Source organism: Staurois parvus, unplaced genomic scaffold, assembly GCF_062004578.1.
Source record: "Staurois parvus isolate SC_StPar_1 unplaced genomic scaffold, SC_StPar_1.0 ptg001328l, whole genome shotgun sequence".
Taxonomy (NCBI): Eukaryota; Metazoa; Chordata; class Amphibia; order Anura; family Ranidae; genus Staurois; species Staurois parvus.
The window spans coordinates 4,398,790-4,423,980 of record NW_028319124.1 but is presented as its reverse complement, the minus strand read 5'-3'; the positions used below and the strand labels follow the sequence as shown (position 1 = coordinate 4,423,980).

Below are 25,191 nucleotides of genomic sequence, written 5' to 3'. Positions count from 1 at the left end.
TTTCAGGGTGCGACTAAAGGAGAGTAGAGTAGGTGATAATCTGATGGGTTGGGGCAGGGAGTTCCAGAGGATGGGTGACACCCTGGAGAAGTCCTGGAGGCGGGCATGGGAGGAGGAGACCAGGGAACTAGAGAGAAGGAGGTCTTGTGAGGAGCGGAGTGTGCGTGCTGGGCGGTACTTAGATATTAGGTCAGTGATGTAGCTCGGGGCAGTGTAGTGGATGACTTTGTATGTCACTGATAGGATTTTGAATTTGATCCGTTGCGCAATCGGAAGCCAGTGGAGGGATTGGCAGAGGGGGGTGGCGGAAACGGAGCGGTTGGAAAGGTGAATGAGTCTGGCAGCCATATTCAGGATCGACTGAAGCGTGGATACCCAGCGGCGAGGCAGGCCAGTAAGTAGAGAGTTGCAGTAATCGAGTCGTGATATGATGAGGGAGTGGATGAGCTGTTTAGTGGTTTCTGGGGTTAGGAACGTGCGGATGTTGGCGATGTTGCCGAGGTGGAGTCTGCACGAGTTTGTTAAAGATTGGACTTGAGATTGGAAGGATAGGTTGGAGTCCAGAATGACACCAAGTACTCTGGCCTGCGGGGCGGGTTTGATGGTGGCGTTGTTGGATGTGATGGAGAAGTCAATGGGGGGTGGTGTCCGGGCTGGGGGGAAGACCAGAAACTCAGTCTTGGAGAGGTTCAGTGTAAGGAAGTGGAGCGACATCCAGTCAGATATGTCACTCAGTAGGTGTGATTCGGGCAGAGACTGAGGGGGTGAGGTGGGGGGTGGAGAGATAGATTTGTGTGTCGTCGGCATATAGGTGGTAGTTGAAGCCGTTAGAGTGTATGAGTTGGCCAAGGGAGGAGGTGTAGATGGAGAAGAGAAGGGGCCCGAGGACGGAGCCATGAGGGACCCCAACAGAGAGGGGGAGTGAGGGGGAGGTGGTAGCATTATAGGTAACGCTGAAAGAGCGTTGTGACAGGTAGGATAAGAGCCAGGAGAGAGCAGAATCTCTGAGGCCGAGGGAGTGTAGTTTTTTTGAGGAGGAGGGGGTGGTCGACTGTGTCGAAGGCCGCAGAGAGGTCAAGGAGTAGGAGCACTGAATAGTGGCCATTAGCTTTGGCGGTTAGCAGGTCGTTGGAGAGTTTGAGTAAGGCAGTTTCGGTGGAGTGTAGGGGACGGAAGCCAGACTGTAGGGGGTCGAGGAGGTTGTTTTCGTTGAGGTGAGAGCATAGGCGGGTGTAGACTAGGCGCTCGAGGAGTTTGGATGTAAATGGGAGCAGGGAGATGGGTCTGAGGTTGTTTGGGTCATTGGGGTCCAGGGAGGGCTTTTTAAGTATGGGGTGATGTGTGCATGTTTCAGAGGGGATTTACCAGTTTTCTAGAACATTTAGAACAGGGGTCTCCAAACTTTCCAAACCATGGGCCAGTTTACTGTCCTTCATTCTTTTGGGGGGTTGGATTGTGGCAAGTGGGGATAGTTGCATAATGCCTGTTGTCAGCGGGAGGAGTAGTGCCCCATCCTTGCTACCAGCGGCGGGACGAGTTGTGCCCCATCCTTGCTACCAGCGGCGGGACGAGTTGTGCCCCATCCTTGCTACCAGCGGCGGGACGAGTTGTGCCCCATCCTTGCTACCAGCGAGAGGAGTTGTGCCCCATCCTTGCTACCAGCGAGAGGAGTTGTGCCCCATCCTTGCTACCAGCGAGAGGAGTTGTGCCCCATCCTTGCTACCAGCGAGAGGAGTTGTGCCCCATCCTTGCTACCAGCGAGAGGAGTTGTGCCCCATCCTTGCTACCAGCGAGAGGAGTTGTGCCCCATCCTTGCTACCAGCGAGAGGAGTTGTGCCCCATCCTTGCTACCAGCGAGAGGAGTTGTGCCCCATCCTTGCTACCAGCGAGAGGAGTTGTGCCCCATCCTTGCTACCAGCGAGAGGAGTTGTGCCCCATCCTTGCTACCAGCGAGAGGAGTTGTGCCCCATCCTTGCTACCAGCGAGAGGAGTTGTGCCCCATCCTTGCTACCAGCGAGAGGAGTTGTGCCCCATCCTTGCTACCAGTGAGAGGAATAGTGCCCCATCCTTGCCATCTGTGGGAGGAATAGTGCCCAATCCTTGCCATCAGTGGGAGGAATAGTGTCCCATCCTTGCCATCAGTGGGAGGAATAGTGCCCCATCCTTGCCATCAGTGGGAGGAATAGTGCCCCATCCTTGCCATCAGTGGGAGGAATAGTGCCCCATCCTTGCCATCAGTGGGAGGAATAGTGCCCCATCCTTGCCATCAGTGGGAGGAATAGTGCCCCATCCTTGCCATCAGTGGGAGGAATAGTGCCCCATCCTTGCCATCAGTGGGAGGAATAGTGCCCCATCCTTGCCATCAGTGGGAAGAATAGTGCCCCATCCTTGCCATCAGTGGGAGGAATAGTGCCCCATCCTTGCCATCAGTGGGAGGAATAGTGCCCCATCCTTGCCATCAGTAGGAGGAATAGTGCCCCATTCTTGCCATCAGTGGGAGGAATAGTGCCCCATCCTTGCCATCAGTGGGAGGAATAGTGCCCCATTCTTGCCATCAGTGGGAGGAATAGTGCTCCATCCTTGCCATCAGTGGGAGGAATAGTGCTCCATCCTTGCCATCAGTGGGAGGAATAGTGCTCCATCCTTGCCATCAGTGGGAGGAATAGTGCCCCCATCCATTATCACGGCACGTTTGGAGCTGGTAACAGGTATCTAACCCAGCAGTGGCTGATAGCTTTCCCTATATTGGGAGGATCTTCAGCTGTTAACACATAGGATTCAACTCCACTGACCTCAGAAACTATCCCTGCATGGGCTACAGGTCGGTTGATGACTATTAGCTGTTACAGTATTGACACAAGCTTTCCACTCTACTATATCTGCATTTTTTGTGGATTTTTACTGAACTGGGTCTTCACCTGACAACCCCGTGTGCTTCAAGTATTCGAAGGCATCTATATATTATGCATATTATGGGCTCCACCAAGCTATTATGTCATCTATATGATACATGTCTACATGACAATCATTGACTGTCTAAATGACCCTTGGGATATTGGGCATACTATGTCATATATTGCCATTTTCCTTCCATCATTAAACCACTCTTGCAATATTGAGGAGATGTATTCTACATAATTTTGCATTATAAGCATAACCCCATATTCTTGATGAGAGATCTGTAATACTTTCATACATTGCTTGATATCTGAGGAACGACTTTCAGCTTTTTACCCTGATACTAGGGATTATACCAATTATTTTTGATGGTTGCATCAAGGATCATGTTTATCTAGATCTATTATTATGCACTTTTCGTGTATGTTTACATGGTTATGTGATTTATACATGAATCCTGTCCTTGGTACTCACCATACCTTCTTGAGCTATCTATATCACCATCTGCTTGTCATTTTCATTGTCTTGTTCAAATTTTGAGACTATTCTATTCATCACAGGTCTACTATTCATTACATCCTTATGGGACTTTTTGCATGCCTAGTGCTGTCCAGGTTGATCTTGCCATTCTGCTCTTGACTTTTTCCCCCTGGGTGGTGGTGAGGTAATTTCTTGTGTAATTTTTGGCTTACCATGCCATACATGTCTTTGTGATATTTGTACTTTTTTAACTGCAAATTAAAATATTTTTGTCTATCATTTTCAAGGCTGCAGTTTGTCCTCATTTGGACCCCCTTTTTGCCTCTGGGTCCTTTACCCCCTGGTCTGTTTTCTTTATTTTCCCATTTATGATTAGGGTCCCGAAGACACCACATACATATATCTATGTGAGTCAGCATTATTTATAACTGGGTCACTATCTTTATTTGGTAATTTCTTACCCTGAGCTTTGGGAATCCTGGTGTGTTCTATTTTTTATTTATAGTGCCCCATCCTTGCCATCAGTGGGAGGAATAGTGTCCCATCCGTGCCATCAGTGGGAAGAATAGTGCCCCATCATTGCTTTCAGTTGGAGGAATAGTGCCCCATCATTTATACTAGTGGGAGGGAATAGTGTCCCCTCATTGGTGTCATCTTGCGGAATTATGCCCCACCGTTGGTATCACTGGGGGAATGGTTCCTCAAATCAGCGGGAGGTATAGTGATGCAAAGGCCAGATAAAAGGCTAGCAAAGGGCCACATCTGGCCCTCAGGCCACAGTTTGGAAACCACTGATATAGAACATAAAACTGCTTAAAGTTTTTACACAATTGCCCATATATACCATTTTCAATCTGTCACAGGGCCGACTACTCTCTCCCCATCCCTATGAGACAGCGCTGTATGCCCAAGACAAATTTCAGAGCAGCCGCCAGCACGAGGGACACTTCTCATTCAATATAAGTACCATTCCTGGTGCCAATATAGAAATACATTTTTTAATAAGCTTAAGCTTGAAGAAAATCCTGCAAAGATTTTACAATGAGATTTGACCAGAAAGGCTGGCTTTGCCGTCATCACTACCAATCCTGAACAAGACAGTCAGATGTCCTGGGGCTGCAAGCAGCGATTGGTAGAATCCAATGACCCAAATGACCATCAGAGCTTACAGAATAAATGACCAAAAAAGGAAAACCCAGAAAACATTAAAATTGTGAGAAGTTTCACCAATAAACTGACAATATCAGTCAGCCGAGTAATACATGCCAGACCAAATACAGAATTATAAATATAATGGGATTTCAAATTATGAACATATTTAGTAAAACGTTGTCTACCAATAGAGCCTGGGCAAAATGCCAGGATGTCACGAAACACTAAGCACAAAAACTGACAATGTTTCATAAGATCCCCAAATCCAGGGCAGACAAGAGGAGAAGATATTCCACAAAGTGGTGCGGAAACATTTCCAGGATACGAAATGAAAATCCACAGGCTCTCAGGAGTTCAAAGAGTACACCAGCATGAGGGTAGGGGCCACTAGATAGTAAATAGCATCCTCTCCGCCTATAAAAGTGAGACCTCTCCTGGGGCTCGTTCATACATGCACCTATACTGTCGGTGCTACGAAAAGCGATCCCCAGTGAATTGCTTTTTGTAGGTCATTTGACTAGTGGTGGGGAGGCAATATATCACCTTGTGCATTGCATGCGGCTACAGGGTGATGGCAGTACGAGCCCATTCACTGGGTAGCGTTTGGCAGCAGTATCGCTTATCGAATGTGACATCGCACTGAATTTTTGCTGTCGCTGCAAAGCATAACATTGTGGCGGCTGTAATGCTGTCAGTAAATGTAGTCACACTAGGACAGAAGTGTTATTTGAACAATCACCTGGTATAAAAAAGGGGAACAAGTGTGAAAAAAAAAAGAAACTAATGCAGCCACGACATCTAAGGGCTGGGAAGGTGCAATATATTGCATTTGGAGACAGACAGTAAGGATGCTGAATGCATACAATTGATACAGTTCAGTCCATTTATATTTGATCACAGGCACAATTTTAGTTTTTTTTCAGGTATTTACCAAAACATATTCAAGCTATAGTTATATCATAGATATGGGCTGAAAGTGCACACTCCCAGATTTAATTTGAGGGTATGTACATCCAAATTGGGAAAGGTTTAGGAATTACAGCTCTTAAGAGTAGCCACCCCCCCCCTTTTCAAGGGACCAAAAGTAACTGGACAATTGAATCAAAAGCTGTTTCATGGCCAGGTGTGGGCTACTCCTTCGTTATTTCTTCATCAATTAAGCAGGTAAGAGGTCTGGAGTTGATTCTAAGTGTGGTATTTGTATTTGGAATCTATTGCTGTGAACTTACATCATGCGTTCAAAGGAGCTGTCCATGCAAGTGAAACAGGCCATTGTAAAGCTTCAAAAACAAAACAAAGTCCACCAGAGAGAAAGCAGCAACATTAGAAGTGGCCAAATCAACAGTTTGGTACATTCTGAGGAAAGAAGAATGCACTGGTGAGCTCAGCAACATAAAAAGGCATGGATGTCCACGGAAGAAAACAGTGGTGGATGATCGCAGGATCCTCTCTATGGTAAAGAAAAACCCATTCACAACATCCAGACAAGTTAAGGACACTCCAGGAGGTGGGTGTATCATTGTCAAAGTCTACAATCAAGTGAAGACTTCAAGAGAGCAAATACAGAGGGTTCACCTCAAGGTGCAAACCATTCATAAGCCTGAAGAATAGAAAAGCCAGATTAGACTTTGCCAGAAAACACTAAAAAAGCCGGACCAGTTCTGGAAAAGCATTCTTTGGACGGAAGAAACTAAGATTAATCTGTACCAAAATGACGGGAAGAAAAAAGTGTGGAGAAGGCTTGGAACAGCTCAAAATGCAAAAGCACACAACGTCATCTGTAAACATGGTGGAGGCAGTGTGATGGCATGGACATGCATGGCTTCCAGTGGCACTGAGTCATTGGTGTTTATTGATGATGTGACAAAAGACAGAAGCAGCCGGATGAATTCTGCAGTGTTTAGAGATATACTGTCAGCCCAGATTCCGGAAAATGCAGCACATCGATTGGACAGCATTTCACAGTAAAGATGGCCAATTATCCAAAACACACTGCAAAAGCAACCCAGGAGCTTTTGAAGGAAAAGAAGTGGAATATTCTGCAATGGCCGAGTCAATTACCTGATCTGAACCCAATTGAGCATGCATTTCACTTGCTGAAGGCAAAACTAAAAGGCAGCTGGCAAAGCATCATAAAAGGAGGAAACCCAGTCTTTGGTAATGTCCATGTGTTCCAGACTTCAGGCAGTCATTTCCAGTAAAGGATTCTCAACAAAATATTAAAAATTAACATTTTATTTATGATATAATTTGTCCAATTACATTTGAGCCCCTGAAAATGGAGGAACTGTGTATATGTGTATAAAAATGGTTGCAGTTCCTAAACTTTGAGCTTGATATTTATGTTCAACCCCTTGAATTAAGTCTGAACTGCAAATGCATTTGGATTATTTCGTTTTAATTTATTCTGGTGGCACACAGAGCCAAAAGTATGAAAATTGTGCCTGTGTCCAAATATACTCTAATTGTATAGAGAGCCAACAGAGGGTACAATGTATATGTACAGTACACACCATTATATATATATATATATATATATATATATATATATATATATATATATATATATACACACATACATATACACACACAAATACATACATACATATACACACACACACATATATATATATATATATATATATATATATATATATACATACATATACATATACACACACACACACACACATACATACACACACACACACATATACACACACCTGTTCAATTGCCTGGTAACACCAAATCACATGGCAGCAACTCAATGCATTTAGAAATCCAGATGTGGTGAAGACAACTAGCTGAGGTTCTTACAGAGCATCAGAAATGGGAAAGACAGGGGATTAAAGTGACTTTAAACATGGCATAGTTGTTGGTGCCAGATGGGCTGATCTGAATATTTTAAAAACTATTGATCTACTGGGATTTTCATGCACAACCAGGTTTACAGAGAATGGTTCGAAATAGAGAAAATAGCCAGTGAGCAGCAGTTGCGTGGATGAAAACGCCTTGTTGATGTCAGAAGGGAATGGACAGACTGCTTCGAGATGATAGAAAAGCAACAGTAACTCAATAATCCACTTGTTACAACCAAGGTATGCAGAACACCACAAATGCACCTTTGAACCTTGAAGTGACTGCAGAGCTCAATCCACGTCTTCACGGGACAGAGATTGAGCTCTGCAGTCACTTTTGCAGCAGTTGTTTTCTTATTCTGTGTCTCAATCCTGCGCAATGTCCTTTTGTCTCTTTCAGTCAGCTAATCATGTAGACCGTGCTTATGCTTATCAGACGACGTTTTCCCGAAAACTATATATGCCGTCATGATTGTACCTTACGATACGGCAAATAAATTGGCAACTTCACTCAGAGGCACCAGCTAAGTGGGCACCAATAATTTGCCCTTTTTGAAGCTCAGTCATGACTCCATATTACTAACAGTGCACGCAGTGAATGACGAAAGAGAGGCTTCCCACCTGTTAGCTAGGTGTCTCATCACACAGCGGAAGCAAAAAAATGTTACATCACTTCTGCTTTCAACATGAAACATGACATCACTTTCACAGCTGCAAATCATGTAGTGTTTCCATTTTTGTCTAACCCCTGTCTATATAGACACACACACACACACACACACACACACACACGTTAGGTCTTGTTCACATGGGGCTATATCAATGCGTACTGAGGGGACCAGGTTTACCTGCACAGGGATTCCATGCTTCCCTGTGCAGGCAGTCCTACTGATGTCAATTGGGCTGCAGCAGCTGCATGGGCACAGTCGCTGCTCCCAATATGACATCCATGTGGGTGCACGGCGCTGCATGCAGTCAGTGTGCGTTCGGCACACGTACCCGCACCCACATGGATGTCATAATAGGAGCAGCTGTGCCTGAGTAGCTGCAGTATACCAACTGTGTGCATGGAGGATGCATGGAACACCTGTTCATCCCCGTATTGTCAAACATGGCCCTCGCATGGGGTACACATTTATACACTCAATATGAAAAAGGCATTAGCGCTGAGAAATTCCCAAAAGAGAATAAATCTGTTAAAGCACATTCTACGCTGCAATTACATCCATCAAATACTAAAGATATTTTAGGATGCAGCCCTCAGGAAGTGTGTACATAACCGAGGTATATCTCTGCCTGCAGGAGCTGCCTGTAAGACAGAACGGGGTTTCCCTTTAGGCTTCATTCACACGGGCATATGAGAATTTTCTACAGGGAATTTTCAACAGGTTCAATAGCTTTCCGGCAGAGCGAACAGAAAGATCCTGCATAAAATGCGTACCTACTCACGGTTAGACTCGTACAATTCTTCTCATAACTTTACGTGTGTACGTATAAAAGTGTTTATACACATGTACAGTGAAGGAAATAAGTATTTTATCCCCTGCTGATTTTGAATGTTTGCCCACTCACAAAGAAATGATGAGTCTAGCAATTGAATGGTAGGTGTATTGTAACAGTGAGAGACAGAATAGCAACAAAAAATTCAAAAGAAATGCATGTCTAACAAATGATGCACTGATCTGCATGTTCATGAGGGAAATAAGTATTAGATCCCCTATCATTCAGCAGGATTTCTGGCTACCAGGTGTCTCTCATACAGGTAACAAGCTGAGATTAGAAGCAGTCTCTTAAAGGGAATGCTGCTAATCTTGTTTTGTTAACTGTATAAAAGACACCTGTCCACAGGAGCAAACAATCAGATTCCAAACTCTCCACCATGGCAAAGACCAAAGAGCTGTCCAAGGATGTCAGGGACAAGATTGTAGACCTACACAAGGCTGGACTGGGCTACCAAACTATCATTAAGCAGCTTGGTGAGAAGGTGACAACAGTTGGTGCAATCATTCGCAAATGGAAGAAACACAAAACAACTGTCAGTCTCCCTAGGTCTGGTGCATCATGAAAGATCTCACCTCGTGGATTGTCAATGATCATGAGAACACTGAGGAATCATCCCAGAACTACACGTGAGGATCTTGTCAATGATCTCCAGGCAGCTGGGACCACAGTCACCAAGAAAACAATTGGTAACACACTACGCCGACAAGGATTGAAATCCTGCAGTGCCCGCAAGGACCCTCTGCTCAAGAAAGCACATGTCCAGGCCCATCTGAAGTTTGCCACTGAACATCTGAATGATGCAGAGGAGGACTGGTTGAAAGTGTTGTGGTCAGATGAGACCAAAATTGAGCTCTTTGGCATCAACTCAACTCGCCGTGTTTGGAGGAGGAGGAATGCTGCCTATGACCCCAAGAACACCATCCCAACTGTCAAACATGGTGATGGAAACATTCTGATTTGGGGGTGTTTTTCTGCTAAGGGGACAGGATAACTGCACCTCATCAAAGGGATGATGGATGGGGCAATGTACCATCAAATCTTGGGTGAGAAACTTCTTCCCTCAGCCAGGGCATTGAAAATGGGTCGTGGATGGGTGTTCCAGCATGACAATGACCCAAAACACACGGCCAAGGCAACAAAAGAGTAGCTCAAGAAGAAGCACATTAAGGTCCAGGAGTGGCCTAGCCAGTCTCCAGACCCTAATCCGATTGAAAATCTGTGGATGGAGCTGAAAGCTCAAGTTGCCAAACGTCAGCCACCAAACCTTAATGATTTGGAGAGGATCTGCCAAGAGGAGTGGGCCAAAATCCCTCCTGAGATGTGTGCAAACCTGGGGGCCAACTACAGGAAACATCTGACCTATGTGATTGCCAACAAGGGATTTGCCACCAAGTACTAAGTCATGTTTTGTGAAGGGGATCAAACACTTATTTCCCTCATGAACATGCAAATCAGTGCATCATTTGTTGGACATGTATTTCTTTTGAATTTGTTGTTGCTATTCTGTCTCTCAGTGTTACAATACACCTACCATTCGATTTTTAGACTGATCATTTCTTTGTGAGTGGGCAAACATTCAAAAATCAGCAGGGGATCAAATACTTATTTCCTTCACTGTACATGCGGATAATCTGTATTCTGTATTAATGTATGGCCTTGGATTCAGCGGTGTCCATTTTTTTGTACGTCACTAAAGGCACACATTTTCATTTGTAGATCCAGCTGTGTGTATGACCCCACTGATCTCTACTCTACTGTATTTAGATGTGTAGAAAACTATATGCAACATTTTGGTACGCCAATACACAGCTTCCGGTGCGCTGTGACGCACCGGCGGTGTTCGTCGCCATCTTGTTATACCCAGGAAGTCCCACACACATGCTGTACTCCCACACATCGGTGAGGAGGGGGAACTGCTGGAACATGTGAATGGCATTCTTCTGTTTATAATAAAGGAGTCTTGGTTAAAGTTAATACTGCACTTAGAGGATCTTTTTTTGGCTCACTGGGATGGTGAGCTATTGTTCTTTAGAAGCTTCCGGTCTGGGGAAACGGGAGCCCCATAGGAGATCCACTGCATGATGATGGTTACCAGCCTTTATGATTAAGGATCCAGGGTTATCCTGAAAGCGGTTTGGCCCCTGGGGGTCACCGGGAGGAAGTGAGGAGGCAATCTAGCCGTAATAGAAGAAGAGTGTTGACACTATCACGGAATTACAAGCACTATTGCACATGGCATGAATTTATACATCACTTATCGATTGTTTTATGGACGTTTTGATTATTTGAGTGTTATTTGAAGTGTGGACATTTTATTGCACGTAAGCACTTTTTGTTTACCCCTTTTATTTGAAAGTGGTTTGCATCATTTATAGTGTGTGGGCACGGCTTATGAGTCATTTTTTATTAGTGGCACATTATATTTATATGTATATTTGCATTATTTATTTTGGCACTTTATCATCTTTGCACTTTTTAGTATATTTATTACACCCAGTGGTTTAGTATTGATTATTATTATTTTTGAATGAGCGCTGCACTATTTATGAAACATTTTAGACTCCTGTATGAATGAGCCGTTTAAAAGATCAAACACAGAGAATACAAATTCCAATGATAAAATGAGAGAACAAGATAAGCAGCTACTAAAAAAAAAATAAAAAATAAAAAATCTACTGAAATGTTCACAATGACTCACAGTAGACATTGCCTCTTGGCACACACCAAGGTAGGAACCCTCTGCTGACCACTTGCACACCACCTCTACAGAACAATGTATCCGTGTGTAAACTTACCCAACTGCTTTCGCAGCTCTTCACACTGGCTGATATGTGGAAATTTTAGGATTTCCTTCCATTTTTTACTCCTCCCTTTCCTCTTGCCACCTCCGCCTGAAATTCAGAAAAACAATGTTAATTTAAAATTATAACGCATACACACAGAGTGCGCCAGCTACAAAAGGGCAAGTGGACACACTGTAATGAACATATTTTCCGAGTCGATTTATTTGCACCCAAAAGGTCGGCCCAGAGGAGTCCTCTGCAATCAATGAATAGCTAGAAAGCACACATATACCGTAGAGGTATCACTGTTACATCCCAGAGTTTGGTTCAGGTCAGGATTCATGTGACAATGTACAGTAAAGCTACTGTCACAATGCCCGTTGCAAAAAACACGGAAAAAACATGTGCGTTTTTGCCGCATTTCCACTGTGTTTTGCACCTGTGGAAAGAAAAAAATGTGACTCAAATGCCGCAAAAACGCAATCGCAGGTGTTTTTTTGACGTGCCTCTGATGCGTTTTTCATTAATTTCCATGGGAAGGTGTGATTTTTTTTACCGCAATAAAGATGCAGGATGCAAGATTTTGAAAAAATGCAACGGACCCACAACTGGCCAGTATGAAGCATTTCCTAATATTTAATAATCATGTGTTTTTCTTCGCTTTTTTTTTTTTACGCAAAAACAGAAGAAAAATGGATCAGTGTGAAAGCAGCCTAAACACTCCAATTATTCAGAACGTTTTATCATTGCTCTGCACAGTTCAGACACAAAATTTTGAGGGCTTTGATTCCATTCAGCTCCCAGGCAGGTGATTGGCTGCTCGCTACAATTGCGCCAAAGACAACAGCCCAAAGTCATGAAAGCAACAGATTCCTATTACTGGGTTACGGTATTACCAAATGACAAAGAAAAAGCAATGCTTGCACTTTTCCATCATACCCAACATTAAAGCCGGCCATACATCGATCGAAATTCAGCTGGTTCAACAGAGACTGGACGAATTTTGATCCATGTACAGGCACCCTGGTTCTACACAAGTCAACCTAATGATCAACTTGTGTACGACCAATCTGTCTGTTTTTTCCTGAAAAAATTAGGGCCAGCGGCTACAGTCGACAACATTAATGATTGAGTTCTGCCGGCAGGGAAGGTTCCCCACCAGTAGAACGCAATAATGGTACAGGAGGGATTCCCCCATCAACACGGACAGTGCTGATGGGGGAACTGAGCAATTTTCTTTACTTCCACCTGTGGTGAAAGAAAAGAAAATTTCATAATATATGGCTTGCCTCTTTCTTTGTATGTGCACGCCTCTCTTTCAAGAGAACCAGTCAATAGTGTACATGCAAAAAAAACCCCCAAAAACAAAAACCTAGTACGTACTCCGTCCGCGACACTAAACACCACTCCAATGAAGAAAAGCTGCCCTGCACTGCATGGGTTAAAGTAGAATTCCAGCCTAACATTAATAATGTCCTTTCCTCTCCGAACATACTTTATATGCTAACTAACCTGTGTAAAGATGTTATATACTTCCTATTTTCAGCCTGCTTCGGTGCATTCATGTGATCCCTCTCCCAGTGGGAGTCAGCGGCAGATGCAGGGGAGAGGAGGGAGCACCAACAAAAGGCAGGGACATGGGAGCCTATGAGGTAAGGTCACCATTCCCAGAATATCTAGCTGTTGCCGGGGCATTTTTTCCTCTCCCCTGAAGCCACCGCTGGCTGACACAAGGGAACGCGTGACCTGACTGGGCTGAAAATAGGTAAGTAAATACTTTTTTGGAATTTACTAAAGCTGGAACATGCAAAATCTGATGCAACTCTGCATAGAAACCAATCAGCATTCAGGTTTAATTGAACAAGCTGAAGTTAGAAGCTGATTGGCCGCCATGCATAGCTGCACCACATTCTGAGTGCTTAACTTTTAGTGTCATCACAAGCAGTGCCGGCTTTCACCCCAAAAACAAGTTACCTGCACCTGGCTCCATCCCCATCTCTCCCACAATCATAATGGGCAGAGGGAGTTGGACAGTGAATGGAGAAGCAGCAGAGTGATGAGTTCATCCCTCTACTCTGTTACTTGTCAGCACTTGAACATTGCAGAACCCCCGATTTATTCCCAGTACCAGAGTGAGTTTGTCTCTATGGGCCAGTTCACACTAGAATCGTCGGAAGTGGAGAATATTTTTTTAATCCTTTTTTCGGGTCGGTGGCGAGCATCGTGATTGACGTTGGATCTACTGCGGGAGACATTTTCTTTTTTTCTTTTAATAAAGGACTTGTCAAAGACCGTGTCCGGTCTTGTTTTTGTGAATGAGTATTGGGACCATGTACCCCATACTCATTCACATGGGGGGGTGGGATCTGGGGCCCCCTTGTTAAATGGGGCTTCCAGATTCCGATAAGCTCCCTGCCCACAGCCCCCCACAACCACCGGCCAGGGTTGTGGGGAAAAAGCCTTTGTCCCCATCAACATGGGGGCAAGGTGCTTTGGGGGGGGAGCCCCCCTGCCCCAAAGCACCCACCCATTTTGAGGGCATGTGGCCTGGTATGGTTTGGGGGGGGCACTCGCTCGTCCCCCCCCCCCCTTTCCTGACCTGCCAGGCTGCACTCGTCCCCCTCCCCCCCTTTCCTGACCTGCCGGGCTGCATGCTCGGATAGGGGTCTGGTATGGATTTTGGTGGGGGGCACCCACACCATTTTTTTTTTTTTTTAATTTTGGCGTGGGAGTTCCCCTCAAAATCCATACCAAACCTTGGTATGGTTGGGAGGAGGGACCCCACGCCATTTTTTAATTTATTATGGTGCCAGTTTTTAAATGTAATTACCACTTTTTTTTTTCTTTACTATAGCTCAGAGATTCAGCTGTCAATTTCCCCCCCAGCTAAAACAAAGTTTCTTTTTAGTCAGTTTCCCCAAGTTAAAAGAAACAATGTAAAAATGTCTCCTGCGCTACTACATATACTGATACTATTCAGCAGCCGGCACTAAAGGTGCCACAATCACAACACCAACAGTATTCAGGAAAAATAAAAGTGTAAAACAGTGCGGCGCTCAAACCAGAGTAAAATATATTGCATCAAATTACATATATTTATATTTTCACCACCGTATATTTAGGTAGCCCAAACAACCATACCACTTATATACAATAATGGGCTGGTGGTGGCATACACTCGCAATTTATTCGTGCACTATAGTGACTTCAAACATAATGCAGTGAATAGTGTCCATGTAAATAAGATATCATGCTGGTGTAAACTGCAGGTGCCAATCCTCAAATAGGTGACGTGCCCCCTCACCTTCCTGTCCAGGCCCCTAGGGACCAATGAGCCTTTTGGTATATAGTGGGTCTTGGATATAGGAGATAAGAGGAGGAGAGTCCCACCATTATTTCCTGAGGGACCTACCATCTGAAGGATCTATCCAAGACCCACTATATAAAACTTGGCAACTGCATTTAAAAATCGGCATCGTCATACACTTCGTATTGCGAAAAAATTTGTAAAAAATTTGTAAACCGAGGCATTATCTTCAATGGATTTTCATTCGTAAACATAAAATTACGTTAACCGAGGCATTTGTTAACCGAGGTACGCCTGTATTGCAGAATAGCCTCATGATACATAACTAAGCTCCATTTCATGCTGAATAAACTAAATTAATATATCTTAAATATATTTTTACTCCAAAAGCATTGTATAAAAATAAATTTGCTAATAAAAAAAATACGATATAAATAAATAGAAAAAATTTTTTTTGGCCAGGTTTTTTTCCCCCCCATTTTCCTATAATTTACACATTTGTAGACTCTTCGATCACTTTTTTCATTACTCCATTACATACAAAAAAAACTGCAACTGTATTATGCAATCTAAATCAATTGAGATTTTGAAAAGCAAGTAAAAATAAAAATATATATTACAACTCACCAGTCCTTAGAGCAGGTGGCTGTATTTTTGGCCTTTTTCCTTTTATTTTCACCTGGTAATCTTATGACACACTTCCAGTCCTTGGTGGCTACACTCACTATATCTATGGACAGAGCCATGGTTGTCATCCAGGATGGCCTTTGTTCATCTCCATTGTATGGGTTAAAGTGTTACTAAACCCACAACAGTAAAATCAGTCTGTAGATGCTGTAAAGCATGCTTGTTATACTCACTGTGGAACCTAAGGGGTTAATCCTCTGCATTGTGTAAAAAGGCTGTTTGATCCTGTCTTCTCTGACCCTCCCCCTTCTACTGTCTCCGACTCAACTCCTGATAGCACAGAGGCTTGGAGTCACTCTGCACATGCTCATTTTGGTATGTATTGCTATAAAGTTTTTTTTTTCTTGGGAGGGTGCATGTGATCAACACAGGGCCAATCAGTGCTGTCCAGAGAGAGGGGTCAGGGGTCCTCTTAGCTGAGACTGAAGTGGGAGTGGGTACCTGTCATTTGGGTACCCGCTCCCCAATGGTGCCAATCCTTAATGGGGAGAGGGGGACAAAGCATTAAAGCGGAACCTCCCCTTTTGGGTGGAACTTCACTTTAACGTATAACTAAAGGTAAAACCTGTTTTTAGTTTTGGATAGAGTGGAGAGGGATTAAAACACTTGTTGGGTTTATTGCTGTCTGCCCCCCGTTAGGGAGATTCAGCCTCTCTATTTGTCCTGTTTACCACCATCACCAAAAGCAAATGTGGTTGAAAATCCCCAAGTTTGAGTTGTCACCAAACAGGAAGGCAGGGGAAATTTTTCACTAGGGAACACTAGTTTTGTGACAACCAGGGATTCCCTCATTTAGGAGGGATTTCCTCTCACTTCCTGTTTTGACTATGGGACAGGAAGTGAAGGGAAATCTCCACAATGGGACAGAGAGGACCCATTATAACCCTCCCTTACTCTATCCAAAATGAGAAAAAAAAAATCTTGGCCTTAAGTTCCACTTTAACACTAATAAAGGCTTGAAATTTACTAACTCATCAAGCAGTCCTGCTCTAAATGCTACCTATGTATCCCTGAAATACTTGGCTGCCAGTACAGGTATTCCACGCGTGGGATCCACTCGTGACTGTTCATGGTGACTACTTGTGAGAAAGGGGGACATTTTTATACAGGAGTTATAGAACACCAATAGTTTGACTATTACAAAATAATGGGAGACCGTAGATACAACACAGTTCAAGACAAGGGGGTTAGGAGGTTCCTGCTGATGAGAACTTACAATCTAAAATGGGAGGGGCAAGTGACAAAAAAAGGTATTACCTGTGTGGGGCTGAATAGAGAAAAAAAAACTTTCGATGTTAGGTGGAATAGGGTTCCCTGAAGAGATGAGTTTTCATGGATCTTCCAAAAGGTAGACGGTGTAGGAGATAGCTGGACAGATTGTGTTCCAGATGATGAGAGGCGCTCTGGAGAAGTCCTAGAAGATCAGGGATGAGGGAGCTAAAGAGCAGGAGGCCTTGGGAAGAGTGGCAATGATGGTTTGGGTGACATTTTGAGCCAAGGTTGGTAATTTAGCTGGGGGCAGATTTGAAGATGGCTTTGTATGCATGATCAACACATTGTGCAAGTATCCTGCACAGAACTGAAACTGGCACTTTTTTGCAACTTCTGCACCAAAACAAAAAAAAAATCACCATTATGATACAGAGATCAAGCGCAGGTCAGCTGTCAATCTCCTGGGGAATGGCATTCATGGGAAGGGGTAATCTGTGTACACTACACATACCATCAAGTAGAGGAACATTTTACTAGCAATACTTGTCATTTGTCATTCCTTTGTAGTTAACCTCTAAAAGAACAGCCGTAGTTTATAAAACACATTCAATATTTTAATATATCCAAGGATAGCCAGCAATTTTGTAAATTGAACAGCTTCTAATTGTTCTACTGTCACAATGTATCAGAGGCCCAGGACAGTGTAAACATTAATTTACAATTGGCCTATTTGTTTCTGTATTAAAAGTGCAGACAAGGACTGAGAACGGGCAAGGCATACAGTTATGACCCGCTTATTTAAAGTGGTTGTAAAAGCGAAAACTTTTTTTTTTTTTTTACCCTAAGGCATTCTCTGCCACAAGGTAAAAAAACCTTCCAAGATCAGCGCCCTCTGCTCAAATACTTACCTGAGTCCTATCTCAATCCAGAGCTATGCATGAGAACAGCAGCTCCCACCTCACAGGACTCAGAGGCAGCAAGGGCAGTCATTGGCTCCTGCTGCTGTCAATCAAATTCTGTGAGGAGGGAGCAGGGGGTGGGGCTGAGCCACTCTGTGTGCAAATTTGAATGCACACAGCCCAGCTCAGGATCAAGCCCACATGAGTGTCCCCATACCAAATATATATACACACACATACATTATATATATATATATATATATATATATATATATATATACACACACACATTGTGTATGTATATATATATATATATATATATATATATATATATATATATATATATATATATATATATATATATATATATATATATACACACATACACACACACACACACATATATATATATATATATATATATATATATACACACACACATATACATATACACACACACACACATACATACACACATACATATACACACACACACACACACATATACACACACACACATACACACATATACACACACACACACACATACATATACACACACACACACACACACACACATATATATATATATACATACACATACATACACACACACACACACACACACACACACCCCAATTGTTTTACAAAAAATGAAAGAGGATGTTACGCGAGTAAATAGATACCCAACATATCACGCTTTAAAATTGCGCACGCTCGTGGAATGGCGTGAAACTGCGGTACTTAAAAATCTCCATGGGTGATGCTTTAAAAATTTCTACAGGTTATCAGTGTAAAGTTATAGAGGAGGTCTAGTGCGAATATTATTGCTCTGACATTCGTGGCGATACCTCACGCGTGTTGTTTGAACACCATTTACATATGTGGGCATGGCCTACGCATGCGTTCACCACTACGTGTGAGCTCGGGGGACGGGGGCACTTTAAACTTTTTTTTATTTATTTGTTTGGGTTTGTTTGCACTGTCCCTTTAAAAAAAAATTTTAATCACTTTTATTCTTATCACAAGAAATGCATGCACCCCTTGTGATAGAAATAATTAGTGACAGGTCCCCTTTATGGAGAGATATTGGGTCAATAAGACCCCACATGTCTCCTCTGTAATGTAAAGCATTGGATCAAAAAAAAAAAAAAAAAAAATGGCCAGAAGTGACATTGCTCTGGTCCTCCAAAGGCATAGAGATGAGTGGTGGCCATCTTTCCTTCACTCATCTCTATGCCCAGTGCCGGGATTGTTTGATGGTTTCTCAGGTAAGGCTGAGAACTACCAAGCGGCGGCCGGTGACGGCGAGGTTTTTTTGACACCTGTATCGGTGCTTTATTTCATTTCGGCTGACGGATGAAAAACACCCCTTTTGGCCGTCAGCCGAAATGAAAAAAGCACTGATACAGGTGCCAAAAAAACCTCACTGTCACTGGCCGCCGCTTGGTAGTTCTCAGCCTTACCTGAAACGTTTCGGCCACTGAAATTTCTGTGCATCCCTCGTAAAATTGCAGGTCTTTTTCCACCTCAGTGCAGTGTCATGGTGTGAACAGGGCACATAGAAAACAAGCGGTTTAGCCGTGTCCTCACACTGATCTATGTAGATGAATGCAGCTCAATAGACGTGGCGTGAACGAGCTCTAAGGCTCACGTCTCCAAGCTGGAAGCCCAGAACACAAAGAGTTAAGGGCGGGCGCCGGTCCAGGCTTTTGTATGTTTATGGCACCTTTCGTGGTAATCTTGGCACAGGTCAGCCCCATACTGTTTATTTTCCATTTAATTGGCCTACTGAAGGTAAATATTAAATAAAGAAATCAAATTCAACAGTCGGTAAAAAGTCTGATTGTGTTATCATAACACAAATGTTTCCTTCTGGAACGGAGACAGAGCTCATGACACAAAACCGAGAGACTTGCCAAAATCAGCAACGCGGCTACCAGACAGCGCAGAGCAGAGGAGATGCGAATCGCAACCGGCCTCGTGAATGAAGACCTAATGAAAGGGGAATGTGGAGGTGTTGCCATAGGCATGTCATCAGAACCCTGCATTGTTTTTTTTTTTTTCGCTTGTGCTAGACGAACAACAGCTTAGATCTTGGGCTAGGCTCCCATTTGTGCATTGAGGTGATCTACGCAAAGAAGTCACATATGTTCCCGCAATGTAAATAAAAAAAAAAAGTGCATCCCTTTTGCAGGTGTGTGGCAGAGTCATAAATTCTTAATGGCACCCCAGGGCCCCTTGGTAACACGTGCACCAAAAACGCAGGATAACAAAATGTACTAGGTGGTTTAGTGTGCTGCACCTGAAATGAATGGGCTGCCGTGATTGCAATATTGAGCCCCGCGGGAGCAACGTAGGCTTTGACGCGCGCCCCCGCGGGAGCAGCGTAGGCTTTGACGCGCGCCCCGGCGCGAGCAGCGTAGGCTTTGGCGCGAGCAGCGTAGGCTTTGACGCGCGCCCCGGCGGGAGCAGCGTAGGCTTTGACGCGGGAGCAGCGTAGGCTTTGACGCGGGCCCCCGCGGGAGCAGCGTAGGCTTTGACGCGGGCCCCCGCGGGAGCAGCGTAGGCTTTGACGCGGGCCCCCGCGGGAGCAGCGTAGGCTTTGACGCGGGCCCCCGCGGGAGCAGCGTAGGCTTTGACGCGGGCCCCCGCGGGAGCAGCGTAGGCGCCCCGCGGGAGCAGCGTAGGCTTTGACGCGCCCCGCGGGAGCAACGTAGGCTTTGACGCGCCCCGCGGGAGCAACGTAGGCTTTGACGCGCCCCGCGGGAGCAACGTAGGCTTTGACGCGCCCCGCGGGAGCAACGTAGGCTTTGACGCGCCCCGCGGGAGCAACGTAGGCTTTGACGCGCCCCGTGTTAATGAGACCCATTTCCTATGACCACTGAGGCTGGGGCATTTCCTATGACCACTGAGGCTGGGGCATTTCCTATGACCACTGAGGCTGGGGCATTTCCTATGACCACTGAGGCTGGGGCATTTCCTATGACCACTGAGGCTGGGGCATTTCCTATGACCACTGAGGCTGGGGCATTTCCTATGACCACTGAGGCTGGGGCATTTCCTATAACCACTGAGGCTGGGGCATTTCCTATAACCACTGAGGCTGGGGCATTTCCTATAACCACTGAGGCTGGGGCATTTCCTATAACCACTGAGGCTGGGGCATTTCCTATAACCACTGACCAGTTTGTACCCCTACAAGCATATTGGACACTGAACTGTCCCTTTGATTAGAAAGTTTAAGGATCCTTAGTCCAAGCACGGCTCCCTCCAGAAAGTGCATGTGTTCCTGTGCAGAACGGTTTTGACAGTCCATTAATTTAAATGATCAGCAAAATGCACTGGAATGCAGGAAAAGTAGTGCAAGCACTTCTATTCCATACTGCACCACACCAAGACTGTACTGCGGTGCCATGCGATTTGGCAGCCGCAATCGTGCTGCATTTGCAAGAGATCAGGGTTCCAGCAACAATTCATTTGCACCTGCATGTGTCTTGCAAGGGAAAAGCATTGCGGGAAATGTGCATTGAGTGAGCCTTTCCCACACCTCATTTTGGTGTGAATAGTTAATTACCCACTTGCCCTCCTGAGGATTTATACCCCTTCATGACCAGGCCATTTTTTGTGTTACAGCGCTGCGTTATTTTAACTGACAATTGCAACTCTGCGCCCAAATGAAATGTATGTTCTTTATTCCCCACAAATAGAACTTTTCTTTCAGTGGTATTTGATCGTCTCTGTGTTTTTTATTTCTTGAGCTATGAACAAAAATAGACCGCCAATTTTGAGAAAAAAAACAATATTTTTTTAACTTTTTGCTATTAAAAACATATCCAGTAAAATTTAGAAGAAAAAAAAATCAAATGTTGTCATAAATTTAGGCCAAAATGTATTCTGCTGCATGTCTTTCCCAAAACAAAAATTCCAATACCTGCATATTAATTGGTTTATGTGAAAATTATAGCGTTTACAAATGGATACTGGGGGGCCTTTTTTTTTTTTTTAACTAGTAATGGCAACAATCAGCGACTTATAGCGGGACTGCAGTGGGCATTCTGACACGGGGGGGGGGGACGGGGGGACTGACTTGGTGTCCCTTATATCCCCAGTGACAGACACCAATACAATAATCAGTGCTAATAAAAAGCACTGACACTGTACTAATGGCACAGGGCAGGAAGGGGTTAACATCTGGGGCAATCAAAGAGTTAACTGTGTGCCATTTTACTATGTGCTGTGTTAGTGCTTTCAACTGTAAGCACACTGCTTAGTACGCATACAAAGCAGTATGAAGGAGCTGACAGAGGAGAAAACTGTATTGTTACATACAGATCTCTCCCTCTGTCGGTAATGCTCAGCGATCACTGGGTGCTGGCGAGTAATCACCGGCCGGGACCCAGTGATTGACAGCAGAGGCCGCGAATAGCGGCGTGGGTAGGATGCGCATGCCCCCCACCCGCAAATGCAAAATCAAGTATATATATATGCGATTTTGAGCACACCTGCCGCCCTGTAGCAGTACATCTGCTATAGGGAGGCGGGAAAGAGGTTAAGGAAAAAAATATGTAAACCGAGACCATTTCTTTCACTATTCCTAAGAAATTGAAAAAAAAACAAAAAAAAAAACCCACCACAATCTGATTGGCTACGACCGTTCTTCTATAAACACACTTCCATGAAGAAGGACAAGTGTTTAAGAGAGAAAACCAGATTACTCAAAAGGCAAAAAGAAGAAAAAAAAAAAAAAATTGTACAAAGTGCGGTCAGATCATGACAAACACGCTGCGGACAATACACCACGATGAGCATAATTAGAGGTTGCAACCTGAAGGGAAGAGACCACAGTGTACATTAGAGGTCATAGCATGGCAGAGAGGGAGGAAGCTGCCTACCACAACACATATTACAGATTATAGTATGGCGATGGAACAGACTACCAGAACAGAAGACAATACATGGAGGTAATATAGCACTGAAGCAGCCCATGCAGAAGATTTATTTTGGCACCAAAACTTAAAAAAGTGTGAATGCAGGTTTAGGCCACCGGCTACCATGTAAGGGATTAAGAGTGGCCATGAAGGAGAGCTCAGGTAGTTCCAATATGTCCATGTCAGGCCCCCTCCCCATCGACTGACAGTACTGTCATAGCACAGAGCTCCGAGAGGGAGGGTCGGTGCTTTCCCAGCATCAGTGCGAATTACTGGATATACACAATATTGCCAAAAGTATTGGTCGGCCTGCCTTTACACACACATGAACTTTAATAGCATCCCAGTCTTATACAGGCCATAGATGGGTCGAATATCGGCCGATTTTCCGAACGATAATTGAAAAATCGGTCATTCGTTTGGCCGACGTTACCACAGAGTAAAAAAAAAAAAAAAAAAAAAAATCGGCTGACTAAATCATAAAATTCACCCCATAACTTCTGTCCCTTGTAGGTCACTGCTCATGCGCCGATTTTTTATTGTTAAAATGATCGGCCGATTTTGCCATCATTGCCAGGAAAAATCAGCCGATCGTCCAAATCGGCCGCAAATTTTCCAACATGACCGATAATCTCAAAGTGCAAAAAAACCCAAAAAAATGGTCGACCAATTAACCCACTAACAGTGTTAAAACCAGCCGATTTTTTTTTTCGGCAAAAAAAAAAAATATCGGATGATTTTCGAACCCTCTATGGCCGGCATTAGTCTGTAGGGTTCAATATTGAGTTGGCCCGCCCTTTGCAGCTATAACAGCTTCAATGTCCAAGAGCCTGGCTTCTCTGGGAACGCTCACTCCTGATTGGCTGAGGCAGCAGCGGGAGCCATTGGCTCCCGCTGCTGTCAATCACAATCAGTCAGCCATTCAGAAGAGGGAGGGAGCAATGCCAAGCCGTGAATGGACACACAGAGCAGCAGCTTGGGAGCACGCCTGTTCGGGGTGCCCCCATAGCAAGTTGTTTGCTATGGGGGTACTCAACAGGAGGGAGGAGCCAGGAGTGCAGGCGGGGGACCTGAGAATAGGAGGATCTGGGCTGCTTTGTGCAAAACCACTACACACAGCAGGTAAGTATAACACGTTTGTTATTGTTAAAAAAAAAAAAAAAGACTTTAGTATCACTTTAACTTCCTGTTTTAAGAGAAAAAAATTAAGGAAATATGACAGGGGTTTTAGCCATTTCTCACTCAACAAAAGAAAAAAGTTTTGACTTAAAAGGAGAGGTTTTTTTGCAATAAAAACATACACACTCACCTCCATGCTGCAGCTGTCCCCCACCAGCTCTAGCCCTGAGCAATCACATGACTGTAGATCACTGAGTTCTTCATCCACTCTGATCAGAGAGCGGTGACTATCAGTCACTGCTCTCTGCTCTGCCCCTCCAGCGTTTACTGGAGCATCAGGCTGTGGAGAGGGCATCGGCTCTCAGCCGCAAGCTGAAAGGTGAAACCAGCAATCAATCGGGCAGCTGTGTGGAACCCGACAATATTGTCAGGTAACATCCAGGGCCTGGAGTGGCTCTGTGACAACAGCCAAGAGAGGGCTTTATCTGATTCTGGGTCATAGAAAAGCAAAAGTAAGTGCACGCCTGTGATCCAGAAGAGAAGTATGACCAGAAAAAGTTTTGGCCTTACTTCTTTTTTAATAATGGACAGAAATGTCTAAAAAACACTGAAGAAGGGACTCTTAAAATGTAATGAAGATTATACCTATAAAAAAATACCTAAGCAAATGCAACAAAAAAAACACAAAAAAAAACAAAAAAAAAAAAAAAACAGGAGATACAGCGCAAGAATATTATTATTATTATACAGGATTTATATAGCGCCAACAGTTTGCTCAGCACTTTACAACATAACGGGAGACAATACAGCAACAATACAGTTCAATACAAGAGGGTTAGGAGGCCCTGCTCCTTGGAGCTTACTGGTGATACACTAACATATGTCCCTACATACAGATCTGTACAATTTAAGATCCTATCACAAGATTATTCAGTAGATGTTAGCTAGTATTTGGATGTTTCTAAGTGAACACAGTATATAGGACATGGGAATTCATAGCGACACACGCACACATCAACATAGGTTGAACTGAATGGACTCGTGCCTTTATTCAACCTTTAAAAAAATGTCATAAAAACCTGACGGGATTCCAACCCCTCATCACTATCTAAAACCGAAACCAAAAAAAAATAAAAAAAAGTTATGATTTGGCTTTAGATCCACCTTAAATAAATAGCTGGATGCTTTCATTTCTGCCTGGAGTTCAGGCTGCAGTTGCTGTTGGCCCAACAACCCCATTCCCTTAAGACCAAGTAAAGAATGGAGCACAGTCCTTTTGAACTCATCACTTCAATAAAAATATATTCTTGTAAAAAGCTTCACATAATCAGACAAGACTGAAAATGTGGATTGTGAAAACGT

The 25,191-nt window shown here is 44.1% G+C and overlaps 1 protein-coding gene across 1 annotated transcript in view; it reads right to left on the bottom strand.

Annotated features, from left to right (window-relative positions):
• Nucleotides 1-25,191, bottom strand: part of LOC149436949 (G protein-coupled receptor kinase 5-like) — a 122,490-nt gene that overhangs the window by 68,211 nt on the left and 29,088 nt on the right. The window contains exon 2 of the mRNA XM_089661290.1: nt 11,687-11,782. Coding sequence (XP_089517416.1) covers nt 11,687-11,782 — 96 coding nt within the window. The remainder of the gene's footprint in view (nt 1-11,686; nt 11,783-25,191) is intronic.